Below are 13,741 nucleotides of genomic sequence, written 5' to 3'. Positions count from 1 at the left end.
TTCGACCGGACGGTTACTCCGGGTAGATTTTTGTCTCGTTCAACGCGACGTAAGATATTCTGACGTTTGAATTCGAAGTTTCATTCAATCTTTACTACTCGAACGGTTACTCGAATCAATTTTTCCTCGTTCAACGCGAGGTGAGGTGTTCCAATTTTTATTCAATTTTATTCCATTGGATAGTTATCTTGAATCAATTTTTGATGATTGATTCAATCTAATCGTTTCAATGTGAGACGAGATATTCTAATTTTTATTCAATTTTATTCCATTGGATAGTTATCTTGAATCAATTTTTGATGATTGATTCAATGTAATCGTTTCAATGTGAGACGAGATATTCTAATTTTTATTCAATTTTATTCCATTGGACAGTTACCTTGAATCAATTTTTGTCGTTCAATGTGAGACGAGATATTCTAATTTTTATTCAATTTTATTCCATTGGACACTTACATGGATAAATTTTTGCTTGTTCAACGCGAGATGAGATATTCTAGTATTCGAATTTGTATCTTTATTCGATTTGATTCAATGGAACTGTTATTCGGATAAATGTTTATTCATTCACTAACACGAAATGAATTTTTGTTCCATTAATATTCAAATTCTAACTTTTGTTCAATTTTATCAAATTGAATAACCACTCGGATAAATTTTTGTTCATTTATCAACGTAAGATACAGTTTAGAACGGATAAAACGAATAAAGAGTACTTCGTTTTTTATTCGCTACTCAAGATTTTCATCGAGATAAGAATTTTCTCACTTGAAGCATTTTCTTCACGAATCGATCAAACTCGAAGCGAATATCGAGTCTTCCCGGGTCGTTCAGTATCTTCGACTAGAATCGATTTATCTACATTAACGTTCGTATCGTGCGTGTAACGTCTATTAATATGACACGAAATAAATAACGAAATTCCTCGGACGATCGCTTCTCCAATGTTGTCTCGTTGATCGCACAATTCTCTTCAAAACTCGTTACAGTTAGAATTGTTGTACAGAACTCATTTTTCATCGCTGGGTATATTGTAACACGTTCCGAAGCGAACGACGATACTTCTCGAGTGCTTTGTGTTGTGAAAACATTAGAAACGATATTGCGCCCGTTGTAAACATATTTCGTGTAAACAATGGTATTTTGTTTGTTGTTCGGTTATCTAAATGTATTACAAATATATTATGATATTTGGATCCTTCGGTATTTAATGTTACGTAAACATTTGGAAAGATGTTGCATACGTTATGAACGTGTTCACACGTTCGAGACGAGCGTTGTTTCTGTAATCGTTAGGTTCGCGAAACTTAACAAAATGAATGATAATAAATTTCGTACTCGAAATTTTATCGATAAATATAAATACAAACACTGAAAGAAATTTCCCTCTGTATCGTTCCCCCGAAAACAAACGTCACGTGCCCGTAAATTACCAAATACGCAGTAATATTCCATTAAAGGACAAACTACCACAGACGCGTTAAATCATCGTCAATTCTTTCATCCAACAATTTGTCAATTCTTTCAGGAACTGCAACAGGGGAATGGAGGTTTGGGTGTGGTAGGATTGGACGGTATGCAGGACTCTCCTCATCCCTTGAAGATCAAGCAAGAGCCCTTTCAGGTGTCCCCGCCCTCGCCCCTGCCGTCTCTTCACCAAGGTAAGTGTTCACGGTTCGTGCTTGCTTCTTTCCTCTCGGGCCCCTAACATGTCAACCGGGTAGAGAGACAAATGGATGGGCAACACGGTTTCTAAAAATCGAATACGCGCATAGAGAGAGAGGAAAATAGAGAGAAAGATACAGAAAAATATATATATAAAATTAGAGAAGAAAATAGAGAGAAAGATAAAGAAAAAATATATATATATAATTAGAGAAGAAAATAGAGAGAAAGATAAAGAAAAAAAATATATATATACAATAGAGAGGAAGATAAAGGAAAAAAATATATATATATATATATATATTTTGTTATCTTTCTCTCTATTTTCCTCTCTCTATAGGCGCTTTCGATTTTTAGAAACCGTGTTACCCATTCATTTGTATATATACATATTTATATATATGTGTATATACATACATACATATATATATATATATATGAAGAGAGAGAGAGAGAGAGAGAGAGAGAGAGAGAGAGAATGGTTCAGAAATTCGTTTGACGTCATCAAGGATCTCACCGTGCCGGCCGCGGACCAATGATTCCTTCGTCTTCGCAGCCGCTAAAGACTCCGGGTTCTAATAATACAAAACGCAGCTCGAGTGTCGCGCGACTTGCTACGGGATGAAAGAGGCTCAGGAGAGGGGGGTACAAGAGGCCGGGGAGGGGCGGGAGGGAGAGATGAAAAGCCCACTGATGGAGCGACGAGAGAGCAAGACGGAGAATCGGGGAGGGAAAAACGGGGCAGAAAAAGAGGGAAAGAAGAAAGTGAGGTCTTGGGCGGAGGGGTGAGGGACGGGCAGAGAATGATATACCGCGGGAGGCTGCGTCCTGATCTTTCCACGCGTCGTTTAGTTACATTCTTTCCCGCGATTATGCCTCCACCGGAGTGTTGTCGGTGCCTCGTCTTCGACGGTCTCGAATTCGACGTCGTTCCTGGATGGAAATATTCGACGCGATTTGGCTCCGCACTGGCCCAGAATCTGGAACGGGACTCGCGTGATTTATTATTCCGGGCGTTCGAAATTATCGAAATTGTAAACTGTATTCGTTGTTTGATAGGTGTAGGGGTTTCGTAGTCGATGGGGACCGTCAGAGGGCCGCATCCCTCTCTCACCGTGGGCCCGACCCCCCTCTCTTGTTCTCGGGCCAATGAGGGAGCCTCTGACGATCACGGGGTCCGTTACTCGTATTCTAACGCGATTAAAAAGTTTCAGGTGTCGATCGTCGTAGTGTGTAATAGATACTTTAAAAATGTGTATTTTTTGGGAAGCTACGTTTTACGGCGCATTAAAATCCGGTCGATATTGTTTTTAATTTAAGTTTTCTACAAGAAGTGTGTACGTAGTTCTGAAAGTATTGTACGTTGAAAAAAGTTGGTTGTCCCGGCTGGTGGAATTAGATTCGTTTATTTTCTGTACAACATGGAAGTAACTGGCGATAAGTGCGAGACCTCTTGCGGCGCACGGGAAAACTAGAAATTGAGGCCCCGTTACTCCAATTCTATAATAATATAATTAAAAAGTTCTCAAGCGTTGCCATAGTGTACAATGTACTTTGAAAATTCATATTTTTCAGACAATTCCATTTTATCTCACATCTTAATTCCGTCGATATAGTTTCCAACTTAAATTTACTACAAGAATTATATTTATATTGTTCTAAAAGTACGTTGAAAAAATTTTACGTCACAGCAGGTACAATTACATCAATACGTTTCTCGTAAAATATGAAAATATCCAATGAAAAGTACGAGCCTCCCTCAAGGGCCCAGGGCAAGTGTACCCGAAGCTAAGGACAATACTGTTCTTTATCACCTTAACAATCGCTAGATGGCGCGCTGGTACGTGTCCTACGATGAATTTTCCCTCGCAAAAACTCTGCGATCTTAATCTAGGTTTACGAGACGCGTTATTTTGACGCGATTCGATTGACAAAGAAAATTACAGAATCCGTTTACATTTTTCTTCTATCACTTCTACTGGACTTTTATCCATTCAACGAGACAAATATACACCGAAATTAATTTTCTTCAAAGCTTTCTAATTTTATAACTCTCTATATGTTATACCTATCTCTTCCTGACACGCGTCAATTTGACACAAGGGACATCGATTCTCCATTGTCAAAGGTTATTCCCCGAATCGTTTTCCCTCGATTCGCGATATTTCGTTCCAGTCGTTACCGATGAAAACGTTCACCCGTTGTCGCGGTAGCGTTAACGTAACAGCGGCCATTAATCACCGAGAGAGAGAGAGATAGCGGATTGTTTATAGAAACGTAATAAATCCACGGTCGCGGCTCGCTGAAAATTTGGGCAAAGAGGAAACCGAAACGTTTCGCGATCGAAAGAGTGTACGGTTATCGGGGCTCGTGCGTATCAACCGAGCAGGAACATTCGAAGTGAAGAGATAAAAAGCTTGATAAAGGGAAGCGGTTCGCATGCACGGTCTCGTGTTACAAGATTTTCTTATTCGCTAATCGCTGAATGTCCGGACAGATAGACCGCCGGACACGATTAATCCAGGCCCTCGAGAATGAAATCCAAGTAGCTCGTTGGCCGCGCCGATAGGAATATATAATACTGTAGGGTGATCGCGTCGCAAAGGTCCGGGGCATATATTCCTCGGAGATAAAGATACGTAACGTTGGTAGTCGTTACGCCGGAGAGACGAGTGACCACGGAGAATGGACGGAAATTTTTTTTTTTAAACATTTTCGGTGAGAATTTCGATAGATTTATTCAGAAGACACCGAAGTCTCGGATTGGTACTTCGTTGATCGGTGTCGTTGTTCGCCATCGGGTGCAACTTTTGCGAAAATTGTACCGATACGAAAGTAGTGTTAAGTTTTCTCTAGTTAACGTTAGAGACTTCTGTATTTTAAGTAATAGAGGGAAGGTTAAGGTTTACTCATAAGTAGTGTCTAGTTAACGCTAGAGCCTTCTGTATTTTAAATAATAGAGAGAGGGTTAAAGTCTACTCAAAAGTAGTATTTGGTTAACACTATAGGCTTTTGTATTTTAAGTAATAGAAGGAAGGTTAAGGTTTACTCAAAAGTAGTGTCTAGTTAACGTTAGAGTCTTCTATATTTTAAGTAATAGAGGGAAGGTTAAGGTCTACTCAAAAGTAGTGTCTAGTTAACGCTAGAGGCTTCTGTATTTTAAGTAATAAAGAGAAGGTTAAGGTCTACTCAAAAGTAGTGTCTAGTTAACGTTAGAGCCTTCTGTATTTTAAGTAATAGAGAGAAGGTTAAGGTCTACTCAAAAGTAGTGACTAGTTAACGCTAGAAGCTTCTGTATTTTAAGTAATAGAGAAAGGGTTAAAGTCTACTCAAAAGTAGTATTTGGTTAACACTATAGGCTTTTGTATTTTAAGTAATAGAAGGAAGGTTAAGGTTTACTCAAAAGTAGTGTCTAGTTAACGTTAGAGTCTTCTATATTTTAAGTAATAGAGGGAAGATTAAGGTCTACTCAAAAATAGTGTCTAGTTAACGTTAGAGTCTTCTATATTTTAAGTAATAGAGGGAAGGTTAAGGTCTACTCAAAAGTAGTGTCTAGTTAACGCTAGAGGCTTCTGTATTTTAAGTAATAAAGAGAAGGTTAAGGTCTACTCAAAAGTAGTGTCTAGTTAACGTTAGAGCCTTCTGTATTTTAAGTAATAGAGAGAAGGTTAAGGTCTACTCAAAAGTAGTGACTAGTTAACGCTAGAAGCTTCTGTATTTTAAGTAATAGAGAAAGGGTTAAAGTCTACTCAAAAGTAGTATTTGGTTAACACTATAGGCTTTTGTATTTTAAGTAATAGAAGGAAGGTTAAGGTTTACTCAAAAGTAGTGTCTAGTTAACGTTAGAGTCTTCTATATTTTAAGTAATAGAGGGAAGATTAAGGTCTACTCAAAAATAGTGTCTAGTTAACGCTAGAGTCTTCTATATTTTAAGTAATAAAGAGAAGGTTAAGGTCTACTCAAAAGTAGTGTCTAGTTAACGTTAGAGTCTTCTATATTTTAAGTAATAGAGGGAAGATTAAGGTCTACTCAAAAGTAGTATTTGGTTAACACTATAGGCTTTTGTATTTTAAGTAATAGAAGGAAGGTTAAGGTTTACTCAAAAGTAGTGTCTAATTAACGTTAGAGCCTTCTGTATTTTAAATAATAGAGAGAAGGTTAAAGTCTACTCAAAAGTAGTGACTAGTTAATGCTAGTGGCTTCTGTATTTAAAGTAATAGAGAGATGGTTTAAAGTCTATTCAAAAATAGTGTCTAGTTAACGCTAGAGGCTTCTGTATTTTAAGTAATAGAGAGATGGTTTAAAGTCTACTCAAAAGTAGTGTCTAGTTAACGCTAGAGTCTTCTATATTTTAAGTAATAAAGAGAAGGTTAAGGTCTACTCAAAAGTAGTGTCTAGTTAACGTTAGAGGCTTCTGTATTTTAAGTAATAGAGAGAGGATTAAAGTCTACTCAAAAGTAGTATTTGGTTAACACTATAGGCTTTTGTATTTTAAGTAATAGAAGGAAGGTTAAGGTTTACTCAAAAGTAGTGACTAGTTAACGCTAGTGGCTTCTGTATTTAAAGTAATAGAAAGATGGTTTAAAGTCTACTCAAAAGTAGTGTCTAGTTAACGCTAGAGGCTTCTATATTTTAACTAACAGAGAGAATGGTAAGAGGGTTCTGAAAGAGAAAAACAGTCGCAACTAAGAAACAAAGTCTTATCGGTTATACGTTTATACCCACGAACTATTTTTCTTACTTCGATGCGCTGGATTCACCTCTGTAGTTACGCTCACGTGTTATGGAACACCCGGTACATTGTACGTATCTATAAGATCACGTATGCCAAACATTGGTTGCGTACGATGGCGTTGAAATATTTCTCAGTGAAGAAGCGTAAACAAAAGCTACCACGAGTCGGACAAAACGATGGCACACTTACGATATTTTCGCTGTTCGGACCTAATCGAGTTGCTGATCGAAGAAGTACAGAATTAGCATTTGAATATTGTTCGGTGTTCGGATAAATAGAAACTTTAAACAATGGAACGTGGCAAGCGGTTGGAAATCGGAGTGGAAATAGATTTTATTATCGAGGCAGGAAAAACATTCAAGTTTACCTTTAAGCTTTCCATGCATTTGGTTCTTTTTATTTTCGCACAACTGTAACATATTTATTTTTCCTTTATAAGAGTAGGACAAAAACTTTGTCGTCTGGAATATCTTCCTTATTCATGATCTTACGAAAAAACTTATTAGGAGAAAAAGTTACACTATTTTGAGGGTTACGTGTAGCGGTAATAGAGAATTTTTTCAAGGTCGTTTCTTTTTAAATTTCAAGATCAAAATTCTTTCGGTAGCGGCTGTCATATAATGTTACAAAAAATAATATATTCTATTTAGAAAATACATCGATTAACTTCAAATCTCGTAAAAAAATCATTGTAATGAGCGAATATTTGATCGACATACGGTTAACGATGTAAAATTGTTCAAACTCGTCGCGCGTGAAATGTTTCACTATTGCGTGTAAATTGATGGTTAACTCGCGATTTTCGTTGTCCATGACAACGAGTATCGTGACATTTCCCGTGATGAAAACTCGAAAATTGCGTGGTCATTGGTATTGCGACTCAAGTATCACGAAATCGACCCCGAGTTTGATTTTTCGTGACATTTCCAAGGCAAAACCGCGGAGTTTGCGCAATAACAACTGCTCGGTTGCGACATTTTTCCAACGGTATTCTACATACGTGTCGCAATAAAATCGCGATGCGTTGTATACCTTTGAAGAAAAGTAGAACAATTTAACCGATAAGGTGGGATCTGATCGACCCCAGGGAATTTTGTTATTGTCAAAAATTCAATTTATTCTTAATAAATCGATGAGAGTAATTCGCAACGTCTGATCTTTTTTCTTAAAAATTCTTGGAAGTATTTAAACAATTATTATATACACTATACTATATACGTGAAAAAATAACAGTCATATCGGTTAATTGAAAAAGTTGACTGATGTGCAACTGACACATTTCGATGCATCCTTTTAGCAGTTTTTCTCAAGGATCGATTCGAAGTCTTCTCGAAGAAATTAGGATGTCTCAAATAGGAGAAACCTAAATCCCAAATATTCCAGAACGATTCTTCGTTTCAGAACACATTTGCGACGAGGCAAACTTATAAAGTTAGATTATAAATAAAAAAAATTAAATAAGAGATTAAAAATAAAAAAATAGACTGAACTCGATTATTTTTCATCGTCTCAGAGTTTTAAAATTGTCTCTACAAGTACATTTTTCAAGAATATATCACATATTTCAAAGCAATCAGTATTTCATAGTTTTCCTCAAGGATGAACTCAAAGTATTCTCGAATAAATTAGGATGTCTCAAACAGAAGAGACCTAAACCCCAACTGGCCCAGAATAATTCTTTGTTCCCAAAAGTGTTCTTCCTTTCGACTAAGCAAACTATTATAGTTTCTTCTGTGGATTGAACTCGATTATTTCTCATCACCTCAGAGTGTTAAGATTGTCTCTACAAGTACATTTTTCAAGAATATATCACATATTTCAAAGCAATCAGTATTTCATAGTTTTCCTCAAGGATGAACTCAAAGTCTTCTCGAATAAATTAGGATGTCTCAAACAGAAGAGACCTAAACCCCAACTAGCCCAGCATAATTTTTTGTTCCTAAAAATGTTCTTCCTTTCTACTAAGCAAACTATTAGAGTTTCTCCTGTGGATTGAACTCGATTATTTCTCATCGTCTCAGAGTGTTAAGATTGTCTCTACAAGTACATTTTTCAAGCATATATCACGTATTTCAAAGCAATCAGTATTTCATAGTTTTCCTCAAGGATGTACTCAAAGTCTTCTCGAATAAATTAGGATGTCTCAAACAGAAGAGACCTAAACCCCAACTAGCCCAGCATAATTCTTTGTTCCTAAAAATGTTCTTCCTTTCGACTAAGCAAACTATTAGAATTTCTCCTGTGGATTGAACTCGATTATTTCTCGATATCTCCAAGTAGGCTCTTTGAGATATAAAGCGATTAGTCGTCTCTAAGTCGAGAACCTTGTGACAGTGAGATAGGGGGGGGGGGGGGAGGTCTCTCCCTCGGTTGGCGGTCAGGAATTTTCGCAGGAGCAACACGATAGTCGCGCAAGCCTCACTCGTGTTTTCGAAATCGGCTGTTTAGAGTGCTCTCGCCGTCGAGAATTATGGTCGCTAATCCGGGAAGGCTGCGCGCTTCTTCGACCCGACCGAGCTGATATATCGACCAACGACAGCGTATTCGAGAATCCTCGCCGGGGCGATTCGCGCTTATATCCTCCGGGACTAGAGGTCTTCCTGTTAGGAAAAAGAAATAAGAAAAGAAAAAAAAAAAAAAGCAAACGAAAGCCACGAAAATCGTATTTATACGTGCACACGTGGAACATCTGTCCCACCGATCGGCCGATATGTCTGAGCAAACCTTTGGCGGACCAAAGATCGTCGCCTTTTAATGGTAACGTATCATCGAAGGATCATTCACGGTGAGAAATTGTCGCGTAGGGTAAATCGAGTATGTTTCCTACGGAGTGAGGATTTTTGGCTCATTGCGAGACTTGGAGATAATATAGATAGGTACTAGGTTGCTCGTTACGTTTTCTCGTTCGATAAAACTTATCGAATAATCTATTATAAGTTGTAGGTAAGAATCTGGTTGTCTCGAGAAGATAAGAACAAAAGCTTCTTCTCTTTTATTTTCTTCTTTGTGGTTTTCAGCAGAGGAACTGTTACTTCTTTACTAATATTAAATGGAATAAATTATGTAGATCCATAATAAGGGAAAATAGCGATGGAAGATAAAAACAAAAGCTTCTTCTCTTTTATTTTCATCTTTGTGGTTTTCAGCAGAGGAACTGTTACTTCTTTACTAATATTAAATGGAATAAATTATGTAGATCGATAATGGGGGAAAATAGCGATGGAAGATAAAAACAAAAGCTTCTTCTCTTTTATTTTCATCTTTGTGGTTTTCAGCAGAAGAACTGTTACTTCTTTACTAATATTAAATGGAATAAATTATGTAGATCGATAATGGGGGAAAATAGCGATGGAAGATAAAAACAAAAGCTTCTTCTCTTTTATTTTCTTCTTTGTGGTTTTCAGCAGAGGAACTGTTACTTCTTTACTAATATTAAATGGAATACATTATGTAGATCAATAATGAGGGAAAATAGCGATGGAAGATAAAAACAAAAGCTTCTTCTCTTTTATTTTCATCTTTGTGGTTTTCAGCAGAGGAACTGTTACTTCTTTACTAATATTAAATGGAATAAATTATGTAGATCGATAATGAGGGAAAATAGCGATGGAAGATAAAAACAAAAACTTCTTCTCTTTTATTTTCTTCTTTGCGGTTTTCAGCAGAGGAACTGTTACTTCTTTACTAATATTAAATGGAATAAATTATGTAGATCGATAATGGGGGAAAATAGCGATGGAAGATAAAAACAAAAACTTCTTCTCTTTTATTTTCTTCTTTGCGGTTTTCAGCAGAGGAACTGTTACTTCTTTACTAATATTAAATGGAATACATTATGTAGATCAATAATGAGGGAAAATAGCGATGGAAGATAGAAACGAAAGCTTCTTCTCTTTTATTTTCTTCTTTGTGGTTTTTAATAGAGGAACTTTACTAATATTAAATGGTATAAATTATGACGATCAGTGGTGAGGAAAAATAGCAATGGAAGATAGAAACGAAAGCTTCTTCTCTTTTATTTTCTTCTTTGTGGTTTTTAACAGAGGAACTGTTACTTCTTTATTAATATTAAATGAAATAAATTATGTGGATCAATAATAGGGGATAATAGCAATGGAAGAACTGTTACAAAGTAAAGAGTGAACGTAAAAGAGATTCATTTTTGTCTCATGGCTCTATGTATAATATTTAAGGACGTTCTTGTCCTAATCATTTATACATCGTATCATGTCGTGTCTACCTAGGTTACTTAACCTCTAACCTCATTGATCAAAGATCACGAATCAAATGTATCTAGCTGCTGTTAATCACCTCTATCAGGGAGTTCAATTGGGAATAACTAATCGTATCGGTTGTATACTAATCATCGAGATCGAGTATGGTCGACTCTCTTGGATTATCTTTGCCGCTAGAGTTTCACACAATTCCACGTAGCGTTCATCGGTCCAGAAGTTTTCGTTTACGAACAGAATTATCTATCTTCTAGTAGCTACCTCTACCAGGGTGTCAAACTCGAAATAAGTAATACTCTCATCCTTCACTTGAGTATTTTAATCATCGATGACATGATATCATCGATGACATATTACAGAGAACCCTTACTTCACTCTTCAGTAATTACAAGTTTACTCTTGGATCATTTTTGCTACTGGAGTCTAACACACTTCCATCACGATTAAGATTCTTGCTCAAAACAAACGAACGAAGTCTTGCTCTAGTCTTCAGCAATCGCAAGGAAGATTACTCTTGCATCATTTTTGGTCCTAGAGTTTGATATTGGGTTGTTCGGAACGTGATTTCGTTCTTTTTGGTGAAAATGAAACACGATTCTTTCAGAGTGTATAAACATTTTATGAAATTATACATTCTCTATTTTGAAAAACGAAATGACTTTCCGAACAATCTAATACAATTTTATCGGGTACAAAACCCGGATTGTTGTTCTCGTCTTATCACGTGGGATACAGACGAATCATCGATGATTGCGAGTACTGTTCGTAGTCGCTGGAAAGGTTTCGCTGAGCGTTTCTTCATGGCGTTCGCGGTTTTCGTGTTCTACATTCGCGTTACAGTTACCAGCCATAAAGGAACGCGCGCGCGGAAAAATTTATCGGGCCAATAAAGCGCGCGCGATAAGCCCGGTACGAAATAACCGACACGCTTATTTATAGACCACGGATTATCGCGTTAAACGTTGGCCTAATCGTTTGCCGTACCGTGATTTCGAGTCGTGCACGACTAGGATTACGATTTTACTTTGTCGGTCCTCAACGATCCTGACGAACAAGCCTGATAATTCGATTCGATAAGAGTGGTTTCGAGTATCGATCGCGTCGGTACGAGATTATGGTTGCTCGGATCGTTCGTTTCAACGATAGCCTAAAATTTGACCACCTTTTGTTTCATTTTATAGCGTAATTACTGGAAGGTGAGTTTCCATGGTTTTGTTGTTTTGAACCGAGTTTAGAAAAGAACAGTACGGATTGATTTATTCTAGTTTCTTTTATTTAAAAGATATTAATTTTGCAATCGTTCGGAGAATACGATGTTCGTTCAGTTTTGTTAATATTGTACAATTTTTGCCAAGAATTCGACGATGTATTATACTTGATAAAAGAACGTTTCAAGAATGTCATCTCTCTATTTGCTTTTTTAATCGTTTAAGGACAATTGGAGTTTCTGTTATTAAGGAAAATTAGAAGTTTTCTAATTAAGGGAAATTGGAATTTTTCTAATTAAGGAGAATTGGAATTTTTCTAATTAAGGAGAATTGGAAGTTTTCTAATTAAGGAAAATTGGAAGTTTTCTAATTGTAGAAAATTTCATGGCTCGAGATCAAAAATAGCGCATCTTGTACAGAATGATTCAGAAATAGAGATCTCAGGGGTTGAATCTACTTACTAAGACGAGTGATAAATTTCCTACAAACGTGTGTCCTATATACCTTAGTTTTCGAATTATGGATCATCGAAAAGAATGTTCAAAATGTCCTCTTGGTTCTTTGATATTTTTATTTCGACCTAACCCAGATCCAACGAGAACCAACAATGTACCTTCCAGAGCTGAAAAGTTGACCTCTGAAAGAAATTGGTCTTAATCGGTTTCGAAGGCTCGCAATTAACAATAAATAAAAAATTCCCGACCCTATCCACGTTTTTCTACAATATGGTACCGCATTCCCCTTAAAGAAGTATTCTGGTAATCCAGCTATAAAAATGGTTAAAAATTGTTTTACCAATTACAGTAAGTAGATATTGGGCAATAAATTAAAATTAAGAAAAACATGCAGCAATGCAATGATAAGCGAGGAACAGGTCGTTGATACCTAACAATGTCTACGTAAACGAAAAATAAACATGTTGCAGTTCTGCAATCATTTTTATTTAAAGGTTGACCGTAAAAGTATGGAAATATCGAAAATGTGTTAATCTTGGCTCGATTCTTTTCGTTGACTCGTAGATGGAAAATTTTTTAGATTATTCCACTGTTGCGTTCGAGATCTCTCATATTGTCGTATATTTACGAGTGCATCTAATACGTTCACGAGTGCATCTCGTACGTTCACGAGTGCATCTTACGAGCGAGAAGGGTTTCACCTGTCCGTGAGTGTCACGAGTTCGATTTAACCGCATTCAGGACGTTGTAACAAGCGGGGGAGTACAAATGGCGCCGCGTTTGACGAGATATCGTGACCCTGCTTATTTATGCTGAAATCAGGCCGCGGATGTAATCGTCGCGTTAAAATAGATTTCTAGTAAACAAGGGCACGGCTTTGGACTAATCGCTAGTGCCCGATAAGAGAATCGTGGACGGTAATCTGAGGCAGTGAATACGCGGTTTTGTGATTCCTCGAGGCTTGCAACTTTGAGACTTGGGCAATCGCGAAAAAAAAAATGTACAGAAAGAACGTCCGTTTCCAAACTTGACCAACGGAGCCAGTGCGAACGAACCTCTATCGCACGATGCTTCGAAACTAGGGCCGTGACTAATAATAATACTCGAATAATAATAAGAATAATCGTAACGATGATAATTGATGTTATTCGAGTTGTAATAATAATACTGGAATAATAATAAGAATAATCGTAACGATGATAATTCATGTTATTTGAGTCGTAATAATAATAATACAGGAATAATATTAAGAATAATCGTAACGATGATAATTGATGTTATTCGAGTTGTAATAATAATAATACAGGAATAATATTAAGAATAATCGTAACGATGATAATTGATGTTATTCGAGTTGTAATAATAATACTGGAATAATAATAAGAATAATCGTAATGATGATAATTGATGTTATTCGAGTTGTTTAATAACTCTGATAATAAATAA

General features: G+C 36.6%; 1 protein-coding gene across 2 annotated transcripts in view; it reads left to right on the top strand.

The window, feature by feature from the left end:
• Window positions 1–13,741, top strand: part of LOC143147155 (uncharacterized) — a 44,998-nt gene that overhangs the window by 5,719 nt on the left and 25,538 nt on the right. For both annotated transcript variants that reach the window (XM_076312141.1, XM_076312140.1), the window contains exon 2: window positions 1,529–1,661. In XM_076312141.1, the coding sequence (XP_076168256.1) occupies window positions 1,529–1,661 (133 nt within the window). The remainder of the gene's footprint in view (window positions 1–1,528; window positions 1,662–13,741) is intronic.

This window comes from Ptiloglossa arizonensis, chromosome 5 (assembly GCF_051014685.1).
Source record: "Ptiloglossa arizonensis isolate GNS036 chromosome 5, iyPtiAriz1_principal, whole genome shotgun sequence".
NCBI lineage: Eukaryota > Metazoa > Arthropoda > Insecta > Hymenoptera > Colletidae > Ptiloglossa > Ptiloglossa arizonensis.
This window is presented reverse-complemented; position numbering and strand designations above follow the sequence as displayed.